The sequence below is a fragment of the Prinia subflava genome, chromosome 3, assembly GCF_021018805.1.
Source record: "Prinia subflava isolate CZ2003 ecotype Zambia chromosome 3, Cam_Psub_1.2, whole genome shotgun sequence".
NCBI classification, from domain to species: Eukaryota; Metazoa; Chordata; class Aves; order Passeriformes; family Cisticolidae; genus Prinia; species Prinia subflava.
The window spans coordinates 100,097,202-100,119,310 of record NC_086249.1 but is presented as its reverse complement, the minus strand read 5'-3'; the positions used below and the strand labels follow the sequence as shown (position 1 = coordinate 100,119,310).

At 43.3% G+C, this 22,109-nt stretch overlaps 1 protein-coding gene across 1 annotated transcript in view; it reads left to right on the top strand.

The window, feature by feature from the left end:
- Positions 1-16,724, top strand: part of MED14 (mediator complex subunit 14) — a 34,637-nt gene extending 17,913 nt beyond the window's left edge. The window contains exons 14-31 of the mRNA XM_063393034.1: positions 239-433; positions 558-692; positions 1,101-1,177; positions 2,699-2,859; positions 3,149-3,295; positions 3,387-3,478; positions 4,706-4,858; positions 5,051-5,320; positions 6,506-6,661; positions 7,196-7,307; positions 7,903-8,034; positions 9,071-9,253; positions 9,921-10,156; positions 10,804-10,983; positions 11,182-11,289; positions 11,728-11,853; positions 12,456-12,645; positions 16,130-16,724. Coding sequence (XP_063249104.1) covers positions 239-433; positions 558-692; positions 1,101-1,177; positions 2,699-2,859; positions 3,149-3,295; positions 3,387-3,478; positions 4,706-4,858; positions 5,051-5,320; positions 6,506-6,661; positions 7,196-7,307; positions 7,903-8,034; positions 9,071-9,253; positions 9,921-10,156; positions 10,804-10,983; positions 11,182-11,289; positions 11,728-11,853; positions 12,456-12,645; positions 16,130-16,203 — 2,727 coding nt within the window. The 3' untranslated portion in view covers positions 16,204-16,724. The remainder of the gene's footprint in view (positions 1-238; positions 434-557; positions 693-1,100; positions 1,178-2,698; positions 2,860-3,148; positions 3,296-3,386; positions 3,479-4,705; positions 4,859-5,050; positions 5,321-6,505; positions 6,662-7,195; positions 7,308-7,902; positions 8,035-9,070; positions 9,254-9,920; positions 10,157-10,803; positions 10,984-11,181; positions 11,290-11,727; positions 11,854-12,455; positions 12,646-16,129) is intronic.
- The last annotated feature ends 5,385 nt before the right edge of the window (positions 16,725-22,109 follow it).

Genomic DNA, 22,109 nt, shown 5'->3' with positions numbered 1-22,109 from the left:
TTTGTTAAGAGCTCAGGCTCATATGGAAGAAGGCATGTACAGATTTATTACCCAAAAACCTTCCCATTTTCTGTGTTTCCTGAAAGGTTTGGTCTTTTTTCTCTTCTTGGATACCTTTCCTAGCCACAATATTAATATATTAAAAAACCCTAATGTCTGTTCTTTGAAAAGGAAACAATAAGAATTGAATTAGACTTACTCTTAGCTTGAGAATCTTCTCAATTTGTTTTAACTGTAGGTTGTAGAAATGTTTGATGTTCCTGGCAACCCCACAGAACTAGAGTACAAGTACCATTTTCTGTCTGTGAGCTATGCTGAAGGAGATGACAGCCCTGCCACTGCACTTTTGCTACAGCAGTTCAAACCAAACATTGAAGAGTTGGTACTGGACACAAAAAGTGGCAAACAAATGAAGAGTGGTGTCAAGCGCAAGGTACGTGTTCCAAAAGCCTTTGGGTGTGATTCATTTAACACTTAGATGAACGAGGTTATTCTCTGACATCTCTTCAGTGTTTACTCCACATATGCAAGCACATTTGTCTTTATTTTAATTCTAGTTATCTGGAGATCCATGTTCTGTAGAACCCAAGAAACCAAAACGATCGGGAGAAATGTGTGCCTTCAATAAAGTGCTAGCTCATATTGTAGCCATGTGTGATACAAATATGCCCTTTATAGGGCTTCGAATAGAGGTAAGAATTAAAAAATACTTTGTTTCCTTCTTTCCCTGCCCTGCTCCTGATTCTGGTGTCTGTTGGCAAGTTCGTGGTCATGTGCTCTCTCTGGAGTTCCCCAGCCAGCTGAGCCCGGGTGACTCAGTCTTCTGCTCTGTGTTGCTCTAGTCTTGTTAGAGCTGCTTCTCTTAGCACAAAGCACTGCAAAAACCTTGAAAAGTTGAGGGAAAAGGGAAAATGAGGATGAACAATGCACTTGTGGGAAGGATTGGGAGACAGCTCTATACCAGATTTGCACAGACCGATTTTTGGCTTTCCAGTGCTTGAGGATGTGAAACATCTGACACCCTCAGGGGAAAATACAAAAATCCTTGAAAATGTTACAAGTTTTTTGCTTGGAATAACATTTTTCTTGTTCACTCCTAGTTATCCAATATGGACATTCCTCACCAGGGAGTACAAGTAGAAGGAGATGGCTTCAGCCATGCAATACGTTTATTAAAGTAAGAGCATATTCTCTATGTTTCATTTTATCACTGTACATACACTTGAGAGAAAAAAAGGCTTGTTTGGACAGTAACAATATCAGGACAAGGGCAGGATTTTGTTTTGGGATTATTTTTCCTTTTTTTTTTTGGAAGGGTGTTAATATTGTGTGTCTTGCACTTGCAAGTGAAGCAGTGCTAGAGAAAGGGGAAAATAAGAGTAGACTAAGAGCCAGCTACGTTTTTTTTCCTTCATTAGCCTAAATTGCAGCTCTCTGGAAACAGTCTCTCAGTACTCAATCCTTAAATCCAGGCAGTGCTGAGGAAGATGTGGTGATGATTCATGAACATGCAATTCTGGATAGATCAGAGGCCTACATACTCCATATGGTATTTGACAATTATGTGAAACTGCGGAAGAAAATGCCAGGAATCCCAGAGAAGACAATTGCATGGTAAAGAGGTTGTAGAGGAAATATCTGAGAATCATACAGTAATTTAATAGGTTGTTTAGGCCCAAGTGCAGGACTTTGCATTTGTTTTCATGCAACTTAATAAAGTTCCTGTTACCTTGTTCCTCCAGCCATCTGCAGTCTCTCTGAAGGGCAGCCCTCACCTCCAGCATGTTAAACGCTCTCTTCAGTTTGTCATCATCTGCAAATTTACTATTCTTCTGTATCATATAGGCTACTGAAATAGCTATATGGAAATTCTTAATAGGAAGCAAATAGTATCTGCCTCTGTATTAACCCTGAGAAATGCCAGCCACAACCAGCCACTAACTGGACCTGCAACAAATCAAGTTGAAAGCAAAAAAACCACAAACCCCGAAGATACCTCCTAGAATAAAACCTTCTTAACTCCTTTTCTACTGCAGAAATGTATGGTGATATAGAGGTACCACTCTCTAAATACGTCAGGCCCTACCTTTTTAACTTTGCATATGAGCAGAGATCTTGTGAGCTGAAGTTAAGGGTGGAATATGGGATTTCTGGCTAGATCCTCGAGGAATTTGAAAAAGAGTTTGGCATGTTTTTACTTAGGCTTTATTTAGTCTGTCCCCTGAGCTCAATTCGCACATTGGGATACGAATAAATTAGTGAGTACTAAGGGAACTGCCAGGTTGTTCATTGCATATAGAGCAAGCTTGTTCTAGAAGGCAAATGAATTCAGGCTGCCACAGAACTTAGTTATTTTCATCTTTTTTGGCTTATTTCTCTGTATAAGAGCTTTATATTGGTGAGCTCTTAGTTCACCAGGAGATAAGGACAATTCAGCAGATCCTTTAACAGTCTGTAATTTGCAGGTGTTGAATCCACATAGAAAGTGGTCTTAGCTCAGAGTACTCTTGTGACACAGTTATTACAGCCCTTGAAGAGGAGCAGGTTATCTCACCGAGCAGCCCAGCTGTCTCTGCTATTGATCTGATCATTCTTTCACGTCCAGACTTGGGAGTCCTTCAGGAAATGTTAGAAGACACCATTGTTACTTGTGGAGCTGTACTGTGTCTAATGGAGGTTTTGTTTCTGTCACATACAGAATCCCTCCCTGTAAAGGTGTAAACGAGGAAACACAGAAGGCTCTGGAGCGATCTCTGCTCGATTGCACTTTCCGACTACAAGGTAGAAATAATCGCACGTGGGTGGCCGAGCTGGTGTTTGCAAACTGCCCTCTGAACAGCACTTCATCCAGGGAGCAAGGCAAGTGGCACTGGGGAACACTGGTGAATCTTGTTTCTTTGTTATTTACATTGCCTGTTCCAGTAGTTTTAATGTCTTGGTTTAACTGGACAGCTGTCTGCTCCTAAGATTTCTAATAAACCACAGTGTACCTTAATCGAAACCTTAATCACAATTCCGACTGCTGAGTTGATGCATTTTTGTCCTTCCAATGTGCTTGCTGGTCACATGCCACAGTTCACTCACAGTCTGTAAGCCACAGCTCAGGAGCCACTGGCTTGATCAGTGTTTCCCATCTCTCACCCTGCAGGACCAACCCGTCACGTGTACCTGACGTATGAAAACCAGTTGTCTGAACCAGTTGGGGGTCGCAAGGTGGTCGAGATGTTCCTTAATGACTGGAGCAGTATTGCCCGGCTGTACGAGTGTGTCCTGGAGTTTGCACGATCCTTACCAGGTACAGAAATCACCTCCTTTTTGCCAAAATGGTGGGCTTACAGATGATTCTGATTTTCTCACTACAGCTCTCCTCCCTCCTCTCTTCACAGACATCCCCAACCACTTAAACATTTTTTCAGAAGTTCGGATCTACAACTACCGCAAACTTATCCTTTGTTACGGAACTACCAAGGGGAGCTCAGTGAGTAACTCCTAAATGGACTTTAAATGATTGAAAACGGAATGGGTAGGCTTAGACTTCTCAGAATTTTGCTGCACAATTTTTTTTTTGTAGTGGAATTAATACAGATGAATGTAGAAAAGACACAAGTTGCTGCACTGCTGATTTACTGGTTTGCTAGAAGTTCAGGATTTTTGAGAATTTCTGTTAGATGCTTTATATTGTGAGAGGGACAGTTGTGTGCTTCTGACTGATGAAAGCTGGTGTGGCAGCCTTTTTCTGAAAAACTTTATGTGAGTCTAATTACTGATCACTGCTGTACTGGGATATATGGATAGATTCCTGTAGGCTGAATGCCTAATTCTGCCTTAAAAGAGAGGAATCTAACAAAGTTTTAAATGTAGTGCTGTGCTTTCAATGAGGTGTTCATTGGTTATTTTGTAGCAGTGCTATTCTTTGTTCAAAGCTTTAGCTTCCTCTGTAGTATTTGAATTTACAATTTATTAATTACTTGTATAACTGAGTACTCACTCACACCTTTGCTCACACACTTTGCACCTCTAAGTGCAAAGTAGAGGGGAATTAAGTGCACATTTATTTCAGATTAAGAATATAGTTGTGTGCAACTGATGCAAAGTAGCTTTATATACTTGAAATTTGCTTCATGGGACTTCTTTGTGTTTATTCTCTAAGCTGAATTTTAAGAGTATTTTTATGTGCATTTTATTGGGAATTGTATGTAAATATATATGTATACATATATACATATATGTGTGTTATATATATATGTAAGTAGCCAGAGCAGCAGTATGGACTTTGCATTTAACTTCCTTACATATTATCCAGTACTTGTTTTTGTGTAATGTAACTTAAGAAAACCAGTCCACCTCCAGCAACTCACTAATCAGTTTTCCACACCATGAATCTCTTGAGCTTAATTTTCTCTCTCTCACCTTTGGCAGAAAAGATTCTTTTGCTTTTTGGTTGAGTTGCTGGTGTAAGTGCCCAGTTATGTGGTTGCCAACAATCCAGGCAGCTAAATGGGTGTTAAAGCTGAGAGTGCTTTTTCTTCCCTTCTCAGCCTCAGCAGCTTTTGAGGCAGGTGAATTAGGAATCTGTTGAGGTTTGATGAAAAATGGGGGAGAATTAAATCTGACCAACTTTCTTTTTATAATCTTTTATATAACCTCATTATTACAGCCTACTTGTTCTAGCTTCCAAGATAATTTTATGTTTGTGACATTGCAGATCAGCATTCAATGGAACTCCATCCTCCAGAAGTTCCACATTTCACTGGGGACAGTTGGCCCAAACTCAGGTTGCAGTAACTGTCACAACACAATTCTGCACCAGCTCCAGGAGATGTTTAATAAAACGCCAAATGTGGTGCAGTTGTTACAGGTAATGGTCTAAAAAACTTCTCTCAAGCAAATTGCAAGCTGAATTATGGTTAAACTGTTCTCTTCAAGGGTGTTATGATTGTTTATGGATCTCATTGCCAGAAAGCACCTAATTTTCCCTGCTATGCCTCACTTTCCCTGACCTTTCCTGTTGGATAATCTCCCTGAGCTCTCCATCTCCGCTCTGTGCCAGGTTTTGTATGACACTCAGGCTCCGTTAAACGCCATCAACAAGCTCCCGACCGTGCCCATGCTGGGGCTGACCCAGCGCACCAACACTGCCTACCAGTGCTTCTCCATCCTGCCCCAGTCCCCCACGCACATCCGGCTGGCCTTCAGGAACATGTACTGCATCGACATCTACTGCCGCAGCCGCGGCGTGGTGGCCATCCGCGACGGCGCCTACAGCCTCTTCGACAACAGCAAGATCGTGGAGGGCTTCTACCCCGCCCCGGGGCTAAAGGTGACACCCCCGTGTTCTCTGGCAGGTTGTAAAGAAATGAGCTTCTCACTTGGAGGTGTGACTCTGAGGTGAAGAGCTTGGGGAAGGTTTGCTTTGTGGAGAGCTGCGGTCCTTCCGAAATTCTGAGCGTTGATTTATTGGTTGATCTGTTAATTAGTTTGAATTAGCACATTTCCTTTAAAAAAAATCCCATCAAGTTCTAGGGTTTTTATTTTTCTGATCTATGTATTCAGGCTTCTTTTTGTTGAAACTTGATGAGGGTTTTTGACTAGGCTAGTTGTGTGCTCCAGGATTAGCAGCAGCTGCTCCTCACAAGCCGTGTTGTTTGGCAGTACAGTGCTCATAAGTTGCAGGTAGGACAATACTCCATGTCAGAGGATTTTAGACAGAAGCTTCTCTTTTAAAACAGTTTCCATCAATGTGTGGCAGGAGCCTTTGGCTTTGCTTCTAAATACAGTGCTGATTCACTCTTCCTGACAACTGAATCTGTGCACACAGGACAGAATACCTGAGAGCAGCTTGTACCAGTGCTGGTTATACTGAAATACTGGAAAATGGCACCTTTGAGAAACAGGTTAATTTGCTAATATTTTTTCTGGCAGTTGCAGCTGAATATTGATTCTCTGGCATTGCATTTAACTGATCCTGAACATCTGCCCCTTCAACAAATGCCAAATGAAAGGCTATTGGAAAGGAGATTGTAAAGTAGTAGAAGAGAATGGAAATGGGAAGGTAGAGGAGGAATTAATTCAAGTTGGCAGGTTCCTCTGGGTACAAGAGAATGCTGTGGAGCAGGTGACCTAGATGTTCTTAACCAAACAGGGCAGTTGTAGATGTGATACAGCAGCCCTGTAGGTTCTGGATACTGAGGAGTTGTTCTGGAACGGGTATTTCCAGGTGTAAACTTTTCCTTATCTTTAAGGAGAGAAGAAAAATATTGCTATTTCAATATACTGGAGATATTTCTTGTTCTAGAGCCAGGTGTCTCTGTTTATGAATTGATATATTTTGCAGACTAATTATACTGTAATTAATGAATGCTCACTAGTATTCAGTTCCAGAGGCCTGCCTGTCTCCTATGTGCTGTAGCTAATGAAGGTATTTTTAAAGCTTAGCAAATACTGCCTTCATTTGTATAGTAAAATTTAAATAGGCAAACTGGTAACAAAACTGCTCTTTCCACAGACATTCCTGAACATGTTTGTTGACAGCAATCAGGATGCACGGAGACGATCTGTAAATGAAGATGACAACCCACCCTCTCCTATCGGGGGAGACATGATGGATTCTTTGATATCACAGCTCCAACCCCAGCAGCCACCACAGCAACCACAACAACAGGTACCCTTCAGGCAAAATTAATGTTTATTGTCCTCCACAACAGTAGATTCCTAAGAACTTCATGTTCTAAAGGGATTAGCAGTAACAAAATGGAAAGGGAGACTATAAACCCACTCTGCTGCAGAATTCCCCTTCAGGCAAAAGGTATTAATTTATTTTGCCATTTCTCATTCCAGTGTAAACAGCCTGTAGCATACGAACAGCAGCTTTGGAAGGTCACATGAGACTTGCTGCCTAGAAGCAAAGGACTGAGGGAGGGAAAACAACTGTTTAAGATAAAAGATGGGAGGGAGAGTCAGGAGGCTTTGCTGTTACAGGGTGGCAGATAAAAGGAGAGAGGTACAGAGGTATTATGTCTTTAGAAGAAACTGAGAAAAACAGTGAGCACTGAACAAGATATTACAGAAAAATCAAACAACTGTGTGGATGAACCTGGAAGACCAAAGCCTCATTAATATTCTCCTGCACGTACTTAACTTTTGTTTTGGTACAAAATGATCAAAAGTTTTCATTGTCCTGTGTTGACAATTTCAGGCATTTGCAAAACAGGCAGGAGCCTCGGGAGCATATCCTCTCACCTCCCCACCCACCTCCTACCACAACACAGTGACTCCCTCCCCGTCCATGATGCACACACAGTCACCAGGTAGGATGGCTGGGAGCTGATCCTTTTTTCTAATTTTTTTTCTACTGAGTTGTGTTTAGCCCCAGATTAGCCAAGAGAATGCACCTTATTCTTCAGGGAAAAAAACTAGGGTCCTGTCATGTGTGTTTTGGAAAGTACATTTTGAAGCTAAAATAACCAGTTAAGTAAAACTGTCATCTTTAGCTGTGTCATATTTGGGACTGTTTCATTATTACAGTTTATAACTTATTAAGACAAAACCCTATTAATTTTCAATGCCTGCTTCTTCAAAAAAGCTTTTCATCACCAAAACTCTGCTTTCTGCTCCCAGCTGTTGTAGAACAATAGCTGAAAATATTCAAATTTGGGGAAGGACTGGGCAGGGGGGAAATGCCATTCTTCAAGCCAGATACCATGGGAAGTTTCCTTTGTGTGGTAAATCAACCTGAAAAATATAACAGTCCTGCATGTGCAAAATAAAGCCATTAAGTGCAAAAACAAATCTTCTTGAATCTTGTTTACTGTCTCCCTAAAAACAGAGGGAGCAGTTGATAGAAAAAAATAGAACAGAAAGATGAGAAATGTATATGTCAAGTGATGTGATGTCTTTGATCAGGAAATTTGCATGCTGCAAGCTCACCTAGCGGGGCTTTAAGAGCACCATCACCAGCATCCTTTGGTCCAACTCCTTCACCTTCCTCTCTTGGAATCACAATGGGACAAACAGCTAACTTTGCCAGCCCACATGGTGAGTTCTTTACTGGCAGATGTATATGTAGTGCCAGGGAGGGCAGATTTGCTTCTTGAAATTAAGTCTTCCAGAGCAGACCCAAGTTAATTGAGAAAAACTCGTGGCTTGTAATTGGTTCAAGTAGCTGTTTTCATGTATGTGAGTGTTAATTGATAACTGTAGTCAAAAGTAGCTGCATGGCATGTTGAGGCATTCCTAACATGTTAAAAATTGACTCTTAATTACTCCTTTCTGCTTACTAATGTGGGAAAATTCAGTGTGGTCTTGTAGCAGAACAGTGGCTGCAGTTTTTAATGAGCATTTCCTTTTGTTGGATTAGTTAGTGGATTTTCACTGCTTACATTTCCTGGAAAAATAACTGGAACAGGTTAGAAATTCAAACACTTGCAATCTGAAATGTTGTCAAAGTTTGGCTGGTTTGACATATCTGTATGTGAACAACATGCTTTTTGGTTGTTTCCTTTATTAATTTGATTGGTTCTTTTGGAAAGCTGCCAAAACAATTGTTTGTGTAATCACAGTGCATTGGAGACTGTTTTATAGATCACAACAAATGAACAGTTCAGATGGTGATTTTCATGCATCAGTTTGACTGTTGAGATGAGCAAAGTGAGAGACATGTGCCACAGAGTAGGTTTAAGGTTCAGCTCAGCCTGTGTAGCAGAGATACCTTAGCAGCAATAACTGTAAGATAATAAATAAGGAATTGTCTGTCTGAGGCTTCCATTCGCTAAGGAGCAGTAGAAGTCAAAGGCTGTAGGCAAGAGCACCTTTTGTTTTAGAACCTATTTATTACTTGTTGAAAATTTTCCTTAACATTCAGTTCTACTTTTTTAAAAATACAACGTGGAAACCCTTGAAATCTGTATCTTGATTTTTACTCTCTGCCCCCATTTGTGTGTTTTGTACGGCTGTAGAAAGTAATCTAAAAGCTTGCAGGCACTTTCATGCTTTACAGATTTTGGTAAGCCTCTTCTAGATTTCTCTATTATTACTTTTTAAAGAAATAATAATGGTCTTGTAACATCTGTAGGTACCATAGACCCAAGCTCACCATACACCATGATGTCACCCAGTCAGCGTGCAGGGAATTGGCCGGGATCTCCCCAGGTCTCTGGTCCCTCACCAGCAGCACGGATGCCTGGAATGTCACCAGCCAACCCTTCCCTTCATTCACCCATCCCTGATGCCTCTCATTCCCCACGAGCTGGAACAAGTAGGCTTCTTTATCAGTGTTATAACTGTGAAATACTCGTGTTTAACGTTTCTAGTTGTGTTCCTTTTGGTAGTTCTTGTGTCAGTCTAATAGTCCTTGCTGTCCTTGTGCAGTAAAATGTCTAAGGAAATTAAGCCTTTATTCTGTCCTAGTTCAAATCTTCAATAACAAATTGGAAAAGTGAGCTAAAGCATACAGCATAAATGTCAGCAGGATTGATGATAGCTCTTGTTGCAGTGCAGAAATCAGCCTGAAACCACTGAACTCCGTGACTAAGAGAAAAGTCTTCAGAGTGAAAGCAATGATAGGCACATTTGCCAACCCAAATACTAACTTTTCACGTAATAGATTTGTAATGCTGCTCTTGCACAACTGATTTAGCATCTTTACATCCCATTGAGTTTGTTGTGCAAACCTGCTGTCTGCTGGCATGCTGCAGAAAGAGGAAAAGGGAGGAGGATTTTTAATGAGACTCTTTGCATGGGTTCAGGGTCAAAACTAATTCCTTGTCTGTCTGATGCCTATCACTAGGCAGGCAAATTCTTAAATAAGAAGGATTGAGCTTTGGCCTAGAGGACTCATTGATGAATAGTGACAATTAAAGTGAACACATATCTTATGTTTCAGCCTAAATCCTGCCTTACTGCAAGTCCTTGTGTCCCCACAGGTTCCCAAGTCATGCCGACAAGCATGCCTCCACCTCGGAAACTACCTCAGCGCTCTTGGGCTGCATCCATTCCTACAATCCTCACCCACAGTGCCTTGAATATCCTGCTCTTGCCCTCTCCTACCCCTGGGCTTGTGCCAGGACTAGCTGGCAGCTATCTGTGCTCCCCTCTTGAGCGATTCCTTGGCTCAGTGATTATGAGGAGGCATCTTCAGAGGATCATACAACAGGAAACGGTACGGTTTCAGTTTGAGTGGACCTGCGGGTATGTGACTGCTCCACGTCTCTCAAATCAGGCACAGACTGAAATGCTTCAAATAGAGTAACTGCTTGCTGTTAGACTTGTGCTGTACTTCTGATTTTTGCCATCTAAAGTGTCAAAATTTAGAGAAATCATTTAGTTCCACTCCTTTTCCACACAAATTAGATGTGGAAACCCTGTTTGGTCAGGTGAAGTATGGTAACTGTTAGGATGGCAAGTCTGTGACCAGAGTTTGAGATGCTGTGAGTTCTTTGGGTTTAGCATGTCCATTGGGAGTTTACCAGAACAGCCATGGGGTTACTGTGGATACCATTAGAGATTGCCAGAGAAGTGAGTTACTAGTTAATGTTAACTACTCAGTCAGGAATGTTACTTTGGGGTTTGGGGCAGACAAATGTGCCTCTTCACTTCTGTGGCATGAATTCAGTGACAGAAAAAGAAGCCAAATCTGGCAAAAGCTTAATTCTCAAGGCAATTTTACCAGTATTAAAGTGTCATGTGTTTCTTTCTGCAAAGAGAGGTTGATCACTACACTTTGGGGAGGGAGTGAGAGTGGGTATGTGTGTGAGTTCATGCCATTTAATGATTGGCTAATTGACTGTGAATCTCCTTTTTATGCAGCTACAGTTAATAAACTCCAATGAACCAGGTGTCATTATGTTTAAGACGGAGGCACTGAAATGCAGGGTTGCTCTCAATCCCAAAACCAACCAGACCTTGCAGCTGAAAGTAACACCTGAAAATACAGGACAATGGAAATCTGAGGAGTTACAGGTTTTGGAGAAGTTCTTTGAAACAAGGGTATGTACTGAAATCAAGAATGTTGATGTTTTTGTGCCTTGCTTTTAATCTCTGGTGTTGTTTTGAGTGGTCCTGCTGACTTTCTCTGGCATGTGTAAGAGCTGCAAAATACAAAATTGACAGCTGTGCGTGCTGGTTGCATATTAAATGATACATTTATTATCTAAATAGGCACTACTAAATAGTGTCTTTCTTTAGGTTGCAGGACCACCTTTTAAAGCAAACACCCTGATAGCCTTTACAAAGTTACTAGGGGCTCCCACGCACATCCTCAGGGACTGTGTACACATCATGAAACTGGAGCTGGTAAGTCAACTGTTCTATTTGTATACTTCATCCAACTTTGGTTATTATATTTTTGGAAAAAACCTGTTGTATCTTTATCTACAAACACAGGAATTAGTCTCAATTTATGAGTAAGTTATTTAATGCTATTGGAGAAATTTTCATTTTACTACTGGCTTTCCTGGAAACACTCAAAATTTCTCATTTAAACTGATGATTTTAAGGAACTGCAGACATGTTACTGCACAACAGGCACATGCATAGGCTGACCAGAATCTTTCTGATTGTGTTACTCTGCTTAGTTCTTTCAGTTACTTGGACTTCTCTAAACCTAGCAACATCTGCAGGTTTAGCTAAAGAGGCACAAGCTGCTCTGTGGTGTTTCCCTGTTTCATAGCTGTGTATGTCACTGACATGAGACCTTTGCTGTTCTTTCTCTGTGCTGCTCTCTCTGAACAGTTCCCTGACCAGGCAAGTCAGCTGAAATGGAACGTGCAGTTTTGTTTAACAATCCCTCCCAGTGCTCCTCCAATTGCGCCTCCAGGAACACCTGCTGTTGTGCTGAAATCCAAAATGTTGTTTTTTGTAAGTAGAGCTATCTGTTTTAAAATCCTAACCCTGCATGCCTCTGAGATCATCATGAGTTCGTAGCAAAACAAGCCCACTGTATCTGACAGCTGTAATAGCTAAAAGTGTTGTGCTGTTTGGAATCCTGGATTTGCTTGGATCTCTTTTGTAATGAGTTCGGTTCGTATTCCTGCTCTCCTTCCTACTAAAGCACAGCAACTCCTCGTGTTTCATGTTCTCAGGGAGATGTTGACACTGTATAAAGTTCAGCTCCCTCTGGGCTGCCTCCTCAAGAGCTCAACGTGTGGGTGTTTAGTTCCTTGAGGCACTAACCACCTAGATGGGGTGACAGGCACATTAGTGGTGCTGGGAGAGGAGAGCAGCATGAGATGTTCAGAACAAATCCACATTAGTGTTGTGCCCCAGGCAATGTCACTGTGGGGTGCTTTTGAGAAGACAATCCACCTGATTGATAATTTCCCTGTTACAGAATTGGTGTCTGAAAACAGGGGGTTGAAGTACCTGCTGTCTGTAGGCCTGGAGTGTTTAACTATATCAGAAGTTGCACTGAAGTACATGGTCATTCCATTTAACACACTTTTTGGGTTCTTTCCCCACAGCTTCAGCTAACACAGAAAACAACAGTCCCACAGGAAGCTGTTAGCATTATTGTCCCAATTATTTATGATATGGCTTCGGGTACAACGCAACAGGCTGACATTCCCAGGCAGCAGAACTCTTCTGTTGCTGCTCCAATGATGGTTAGCAATATTCTAAAGAGGTTTGCTGAACTGAATTCACCACGACCAGGTACTGTACATGTCCAGTAGATATATTCTCTTCACCCAGACATCTGTGACAAATCTCCAGTGTAAAACTAAACTCCTTTAAGTCTGAATTCTTCCTGGTTTCTATCTTACCTCTTTAGTGATTACAAACTCCTGCTGTGCCAGGCAATACAAAACCTAATAGGAAGTACTGGGAACACAGCAGAAGGTTGCACTGATGATTCAGGCTGGGTTTTGCTCTTCTGCCCAAGTGATAGAATGAACCCACCTCTTGCTGCTCTGTAAGAGTCACACTTTTTGACAAATGGGCCTAGAATGAGTCACAAGAAATATGCTATGGCCAAGTGTCAGTTTTCATGGTTAATTATGAAGTTACTCAGCTTAACAGTAGAATATGAAGGGATGTTAAAATAGTTACCAGAACTTGTCCACGTGCTGTGAATGATTTAAAAGTAATTGCAGTGGTTGTATGCTCCTTTGTCAGTGTGTCCACTAGCAGAGGTGCATACAGTTCTGTCCACCAGACATGCTGTGAAGTGTTTGAGCTAGGTTGTTCTGAGTGTTCATTGGCCTCTAGGTAGTGCACTGTGAGCAGCATTGTGCTTTGCTTTCCCTCATTTGTCATGCCTTTTATTTTTTTTTAGTATCTAAGACATGGAAGAACAGTAGCAGGTTCTTTGGGCAGCATGTTGTCTGTAAGCAGTGGTTTGGGGTCCTAATACATGATAACAATAAGAACAATAACTTTCAGTTCTGATGAAGAACAACATTTTTCCAGTAACCCAGTGACTAGATTGAAGTTGTGAATCCAGAGGTTGACTCTTACTTCTCTTTTGTATAATTATTCATCTCGTTGTTATGCAGTAATTTTAACTATGCTTGATGGATTATTTTAATTGGTAGAACATGAGCGATGTCTACCTTAACTTGGTGTGGGTATGCATACACTTCTGAAACTTGTGATGGGATTTAAATTAATATGCACTTTCTGTTTAACATGTAGTCATAGTGTAGGTAAATAGAAGAGAAAATAGCCTTGAGGGCATGTGGAGTTCCCTGTAGGAGTTCTGTATGTGGAAAAGAGCTGTTGTTTGTATAGCACTTTTATTTCAAAATACATTAACTAAACTTCAGGTGTTGCTTTTGAAAGGTGCTTCCCCACAGAGTTCCCCTGATGTGGGGAAGGGTAGATTCTTGCTTTACTGTTTGTTATTGCCCTGAGTTGTGTTTTAAAGTAAACCCTCCACAAAATACCACGGGCAGAGCAAGTAACTGTCAAAGCTGCTCTGGAAATGCGAGGTGAGATGTTTTCTGATGGTCATTAGGTAGATCAGAATGGATAATTTTTGTTTGTCGTGCAAGATTTGAAGCAGTTTTGGAATCTAGTACAGGGAGCAAAGTATAGACAGAGGGGAAAAAGCAAAGCAAAAGCATTGGAGCCACAAGCAGAACCTTGTCCAGACAAAGGAGAATGTAGCTGGCTGAGCAGAGGAAATTTGTAGTAGGTCTTCCTCTGACTTCCAAAAGAAAGAATGAGTCTGTATGATTTTATTCCCACCATCACCCAGTGAAAGTGGGATCTTCCCTGAGGACACTTGAAATGCAATTTCCTCTGTTTTTATTGTGAAAACATACATTATTATATCTGATCAAAGGGAACAAGAATACCTTCTTCTCTTCACCATTGAAAGGTGATAGGAGAGCCAACAGGTGAAAGTAGACAGCTGGGAGACTTCTCTTTAAACAGCAATACATGGGAGATCCCAGATGTGTGTCCTTTCTTGTCTCATGCTCCTTTCTCTTCTGCTGCTCCTGTGCTGTACCCAGGATTTTCCTGACTTTCCTGCCTGTTAGCTCTCTGCTGCACTAATTGCAATCTGCTTGGTTAAGGGAACTTTCCACTGTTTGAGGCAGGAAGGACCAGGGCCTCCCATCGTGCACAGATGATGTTACTGGCACTGTCGTTGTAACCTGGATTCAGTGTTGCCTTGTTCTGGCTGTATCTTTTTTACCTTTCTCTCTTTGTGAGAAAGTATTTTGTATTCAGCTTAATTTTCCTCTTAATAAAATGGTAGTGCCTGAAAAGTAAGTTCTTTTGAAAGAGTTTTCTTTTCAGATCTGTGGGCAAACACATTCTGCTGTGCTTAACAGTAAAATGTTGACTCATTGTGAGTACACCTTGTCTAATACCACTTTACCTATGCCTCCATGGGAGAAAATACTTTACTTTGGGGAAATACTTGTATGAACTGAGAGGAAATCAGTGCCCTGGAAAAATAAGTTAAAACTTGAGCTGTAAGTCCAAAACCTACAGTATGTAGTGGACATCAGTCTGGTGAGGAAATTAAAATCCCTATGGATGCTGGAGGTGACCCTTAGAGAGGAGCTCAAGGGACTCGTGATGACCCTTAAAGCCCTTCACGACTAAACATTTTTCAGTGTCTGATTTTCAGTGATGCAGTGGATGGTATTTAGCCCAGATTTGTAGCTTTGATATGATAATGACTTGCCCAAAATTATCTTGGGAATCCCTAGTCTGGCAGTTAAGGTTGATGCATCCCAACAGGCTCTGCTCTTACCTCTTTGCTCACACTGTTGCTTCTTCAGCAGCGAAACTCAGTGTCTTCTAATTGATACTTTTTGAAATATGCAGGAAACATTCAGCCCACAGTGACCAGAGTACAACAGTGGCTATTAATTGTATTATTTTAGCAGGAAACAGTAGATGAAAATCACAGCTGCCTGTTGCTTCATCTTTTGTTGTTCTTACTTAACCCTTTTGCTTCTGTTGGTTTTAACTTCTTTAAGCTATTAAGAATGTGTTTGTTGTCACCAAGTGCTAGTATTTAAAACTTGAGGTAGCTGTGGCTGGTTTTTCCTCTCAGTATTAAGTCTCAGCTGCTGGAAACACAAGTCCACCTGCTCTGTATTTTATTTTGCAGTTTAGATGTCAAGGATAGAGCCAGAGCAATTTGGTTGAAAGATTGCACAGTCTTGGAATTGGAAATGTTTCCAAGACTAAACTTAAGGCAGAAAACATCTTCCAGCTGTTTCAGACTTGAGTCTTTCAAAATGTTTCGTTTCTGCTTGTAATCAATAGAAATATAACTTGGAAAAGTTGGGTTATTTTCTTAGTAAGATGCATTGCTCTTAATTAATAACGTACAGAAAAAATCGGACCACAGTCAGTGTGCAATCAATTCTAGCATAGATTCAATCTGACATTCAAAAGCAATTAAAAGTTCAGAGCTACTTGCAATTCCATCACCAACAAGAGCAGTCCTGCTGGGAAAGCTGGAGCTGCTTCAGCTGGTGACTGCCACAAATGCCCAAGTCCCTGGAGGTGGCTGGGGTTTGGGAGTGGGGTGTCTGCACCCCTGGCTCTGTGCTGGGGGCTCAGCGAGGAAGGGCTGTGGGCTGGGGGCTAACCTGTCTCCTTTCCCTGCTCCACAGTGAGGAAGGGTGTCCGGGGCACGCTGCTAACCTGTCTTTTTTCCCTGTTCCAGGTGAATGCACAATATTTGCAGCCGTTCGTGATTTGATGGTTAATCTTACGCTGCCCCCTGGGGGGCGTCCCTAGACACTTTTAAAAGAAGGCTGAAAGTGAGACAAAACAGCAAAAAAAAATTTAAAAAAAATAAAGCCTTCGGTTAAAAGAGGACGTTTTAATTTTACCTTTTTTTCTAAGAGCTAACTATAAACTGGCAAACTTTCAGGGATGCACTTTCATCACATGAGTATCACCACGACTTTTGTATAGTGCTGTTGTATAGTGTGTTTTAATGGGAGACACTTCAGACTAGGTAATAGATTGAAGTATCAGCTTGCTGGTAATAGATTTAATATTCTGTTTTATACTATAAAGATTATGAAAATGCCAAACTTGTTTGTTTTTCTGTTTTTTCTTATGTTTTGGTGTAATAGTCTTTTTTTAAGGCAGGTCTGTCATTTTTGAATACTGTAAAACTGTGACAAACTTTATATTGAAGCTGTATTTTAATATGACTGCTTTGAATCCTTAAACAATTTATTTGGGCTTGTTGTAAACATGTCCCCAAAAAGCAATATTTAATAAACTGAATTAAAAAATCTTAAACTGGATGTTGTATCATCTTAAACTTTATCCCTCACCCCTGTAGCCACTGCTCAGATCTCTTCTGTTCACACTTCCTGCACTGTCTCTCTATGTGATCTTGGTTATACACACACACATGCAGCTAACTTAAAAACCCAAACAAATCTTTATTTATTTATCCTCTGGATTCAATTTATTCCAAATCAGAGTAGAACAGATTTTGTTCATTTTCCTGGTTGTAAAAATAACCAGTAACTACTTAAAATCGTGCTTCATTTCTTATACCAGGAAGTACATCTTTTCTGTCCCAAAAGCAAAGCTTAGTGGAAGAAAGAGCCTTTTGTCATCTGTCATTGGGTCTGTAATAACAGACTCTTGTCTTATTGTAGAGGCAGGTAAGGCAGAAGCTGGACCTCCGTACAACAAAATTGGAGAGGCTGATCCAAAAAAGAAACAACCTCACACTTCCTGAACTGGATGTGTGTTGATAACTTTGTCAGTAATGAATGAAGGCTTTTGTAATTGAATGAAGTGTCCATCCTTAGGAGTTACTCTGTCATTTAACCATTTGTCCTCCTGGATCAGTATTCTCAAATTTTTATGGCGTTAAAGCCTCCCTGCCTTCGCAGAGCTCTCGGATCTCCCTGCTCAGCTGAAGAATGCTTTAAACTCATTTTAAATACATTTTAGTGAATGTATTCCAGCCTGCCTTGCTATCTTCAGGGCTGCCCATTGTCCCTACAACTGTCACAATGCTTCTTTCTGAGTCTCTTGCTGCTGGAAATCACCTTTTGGTTGGTGCCCACCTCAGATTTCAGCCTTGGACCTGTGGTTTGAGAGTGGGTTCTGTGTCACTGCTGCTCTCCCCGTGTGTGTCTAACAGATGGCTATACAGCTTCTGCTTCTGAAAAACAAAACCCATCCCCTGGAGTGAAAACCTGCAGGTTTTAAATGCTGCTGCTGCTCAGTTGGAAAGAGCCCATATTTCTGCCTTTTTACAGCTAAACTGATGCTTTAAAATTGAGAGGTGACACAAGGATGTCTGAAAAAGACTGGCTGTTGTGCTGGTCACTGGCCTGGTTTTGAGGTGGGAGCATTCCCATGCCTAAAATCAGCTTCCTGGCCCGGGATCAATACCTGCTGCCGTTGTGGGAAGGGACAGGGGGTGTCAGGTGTGGTGGCAGCAGAGCTTCAGTACCTGGAAATAAAAGGGAAGGGAGAGGCCTCCCAACAGGGCAGAGAAAACAAAACATGTAACTGCTGACAGATGGTTATGGACTGACACTCCAAATCCCAAAGATGATGGGAAGGTTGAATTTTGTTTCAGATTACACACAGTACTCATAACATATGCCACATTTTAAACATTTCTCCTAAATAATTAAATTCTTAAGGAAAACACTACTAGTGAAAGGAAGCATTTCCCACTCACCCAGAGACACTTGTTCCTTTCAAAGCAATGACTGTGTATTTACAACTGCAGTTTTAAGTTCTGTTTTTCATGTGTATTTACAACTTCCGTTTTAAGTTTCATTTTCCGTGTGTTCAGTCCCTTTTTCTGGCAGCCAGATGATGTGACCACCTGCTGCTTTGGGACTATTTGTACATTTCTTCCTTATGGTGGATTTCTTTGTCCATTTATTTCACTGGAACTGCTGCAGTGACTTCACATCCTTCAGTATTTCTGGAGGTTTCTAAGTTTCTGATCAACCCACTTGTGAGACAAGGATGAGGGCATTGAATTATGGAGAGGAGAAATAGTTGTTCTGAGCTGATCCACAGCTCTGGCTTAGAAATGTTCGCCAGTGTCAGATGGAAACACGTTTTAGGTGTCCAAAAAGCCATTCCCCATGGCAGCCACAGATTTTGTGGCTTTCCAGATAATAAATACTGATCCTGTTAAAGGTTTCCTCAAGATAGGTAATAGGGAAGAGGGAAGAGGCTTTTTTGAGCCCTGCAAATACTCAGACAAGGAACAGAATCAAGGTGAAGTTCTGGGGGGGTTTTGGTTTGAAACTGTTTTTATTCTTCGTTATCTTTCCAGGTTTGAGTGTTCTGCAGGTCGCCTTTGAGTCTGCAGATGTTCTTTTTTAACTGAGTTTACAAAGGCTGCAGGGAAACAAGCTCTGATGATAAACTGCTGAGACAAAACAAAGCTCCATAAAACCAGAAGCTGTTTTTCTTTACGAGCTGCAGTTTGTCTTTAGGCATGTGCTCAGTTTCATCTGTCAGTTGAAAGTTACTCTGGTTCGCAAGCATTTTAAAGCAAAATCTTCTGCATGAAAAATAGACTACTAGGAGAATATTTGGGTCATTTTAATCAGATCTATGATTAGTCTGTTGAAGGTGTCATTTCAGAAGTTGTGCTACACTGGCCATTTCAGCTCAAGTGGTTATAGTTGTTCCCCTGGCCCAGATTTTCCATCTACCACAGAATTTCAGAGGTTTTTAAGGCAAGAACGTATTTCAATAAATTAACGTGTAATTGAAATGTATTAACCATATGTAGCACCGAGGTTGTAATTACCGAGCTATAACCCCATAATAGCGATGTAATTGAGACTTTCACATTTAGATTAGATCACGCTGACTTCAAATATGCGACGCTTTTCCGGAGGTGCTCCAGCGGCCGCCGGGGGTTCGCTGCTCGGCGGGTGGATCGTCCTTTTGGGGAATGTTTTTGAGGCTGAACTTTGGCTCCGGGAGCATCGCACGCCCGGGAAGCAGGTGCTGAGCTGTCCCCTCCCCGCGTACTGCCGGCTCCTCACGTTCCTGCAGAGAATTAATTAAGCAGTGATTAATCCTCGGGGAAATGACCCCGCTCAGAGGGCCCGGCAGGAAGCGTGCGGCCGCTGCTCCGGGAGATAAGGGATGCCGAGAGGGGAGGGAGTGCAGAGCAGCACGGACGCGGGAGGCTCCGGCAGCTCCAGCCCGGGCAGCTTCAAACCCTGCCCTAGAAAAGGAGCCCGGAGGCAGAGCCCCCGGAGCAGGGCTGCTCCCTCGCCCTTGGCTGGAGAGCTCCTGCTCACAGCCAGAGCGGCAGGAAAACGTGTCCCTGCAGTGGGGGATAGGGCTCCCACAGCGGGGAGAGCAGCGCGTTCAGCCTGCCAGGGGCTGGGTTTGCTCCTCCTGCGATGCCCCAGCTCCACACGGGCCTTTGGAAGGCCGGCACTGAGGCTGCAGAGCTCCGGGAGTTCCACCTGCACCTGGGCTCTTGGAGAGCAGCGCCTGAAGGGGGAGCTCGTCAGGAATTACAAAAAAGGGGGTGCGAATGCTGCAGGGTGGGCAGGGGGCTGCTGACATCCCTGCCCTGTGTTAGGGCAGGCACTCCGAGCTCAGGGAGGCCAGGCTAGAAGGGGTGCCCTCCCTGTCCTCTGCCACACCTGGGGACGGGCCTCCCTCACGGATGTCTGACCCCTCTCAGGGTCACTGCAGCTGACCAAACCAGACGAGGAGTCCCGCCCGCCCTCGGGAAAGCTGCCCGTGGCCGTGAGGCACTCACATCTCCGCACTGTCATGACCTGGTTTGTGTGGGCAGGGAACCCCGCCTGTCACTGCAGCCCCCCGGGCCAGGACCGGCCCTCAGCCTGCCCGGGGCCCTGCCCGCGGCCGGGGCCGCTCCCTCGGCAGCGCAGCGCTCCCTTCTGCCGCTTTACTGCCGAGGCCTCCTCCGTCAGGGTACGCTGCTGAAAGCAGCTGGCAAGCTGGCAAAACAGCATTTAAAAGAGACAAAGAAAAGCACTCCTGTCCTTTGGAGCTGGTTTTGCACAGAAGGAGGGAAGGGGCAGCTGGGGGGCTGCAGGCCAGGCTGGGCCTTGCTGTGCCTTCAGCACCGATCTCTGCAATGTCGATCCCAAAAAGCAGGGACAGAGCCAGCCTGGCACAGGGCTGGGGGCTGTGATGGTGCCTCTGGTGCTGCTCTGCACGGGAGCTCCCACCTTGCTGCTGGAGAGGAGAGGAGAGGAAAGGAGAGGACAGGACAGGACAGGACAGGACAGGACAGGACTGTTTCAGCTGGAGAAGACCTACAAGGATCTTTTCGTTCAACTGCCTGACCAATTCAGGGCTCACCAAAATTTTAATCACTTTGTTAAGGGCATAATCCAAATCTGCCTCTTGAACACTGGCAGGCTTGGGGCATCGACCACCTCTTCAGGAAGCCTGTTGTAGTGTTTGACCATCCTCTAGTAAAGAAATGCTTCCTTATGTCCAGTCTAAATATCCCCTGGCAGTCCAGGTTTGAACCATTCCCATGCATCCTGTCCCTGATCCCAGGGGGAAGAGCTCAACACCTCCCTCGCCATTTCCCCTCTTCAGGAGGGCAGGGAGCAGAGGTCACCTCTGAGCCTCCTCCAAAGGAGACATGCCTGGAGTCCTCAGCCCCTCCTCTCAGGGCATTCCTTCCAGTGTTTTCACCGGCTTTGTTGCCCTTGTCTGGACACATTCAAGGATTTCAACACCCTTGTTAAGCAGACGGGCCCAGTGCAGAGTACAGTGGGAAAATCACTGCTGGCACCTCACTGTGCCATGTCTAGTACACCGTGAGATGGGCTCTGCACTCCTGGCTGCTGGAGCAGCACCAACTCCTGCCCTCATCCCTTTCTGCAGGGCTGCCCACGCCTCTCCCCCTTGTACTTACGAGGCCTCTGCTTGTGAAGTGCTGAGATGTTGTAGGAACTTGTCATGGATTCCACACCCAGCTGGGAAACCACATTATTCCCCATGCATGTTCCCTCACAGAAGCTGCTCCACAACCTGACACTGGGATTATCACACACTGGTGCTGTGGAAAAAGAGCCAACACTTTGACTTGCTGATCTGTGTAAACATCAGCTAGCAGGACAGATGCATCTTGTTTATTTACATCTGTGCTCTGTCCTCCCATCAAAAGCAGGACAAGGACAAGGCAAAGAAAAAGGTGTTTGTGTGCATGTGCCATCAATGATCTTGAAGAAACAAAAAGGATAAATGGACATATGCTTTAACTACTTGGACAGCCTGTAAAGCTGGCTGATACCTAGGGATTTAGCTATGTGAAAATAGCCATTTTGATAACAGCACTGTGTGAGACTGAAGTGTAACTTCAAATACTACTGAGACATCCGACCCCCACACTGAAGCAGCTGGCTGAGCCTAGCTCAGTTGTGCTTGGCTGTCACCTCAGTGGCCAGAGGAGAGCTGCCAGCTTCAAGCTGAGACCTAAACTGTGTTTGAACCCAGCTCTGCCCTTTCCACCTGCTCTGCACTCAGAGTTCAAGTTTTCCAGTTCAGCTCTTGGTTAAGGTATCAGGACACCACAGCAGCAGCTGCTGAGTGCCTCTCCCAGCAGCACCATCCCAGCAGCTGCTGCTGTGGAGAAACACCCCTTGTTTCTTGTGTTCTCCACCATCACCGAGCTCCAGCAGCTGGGC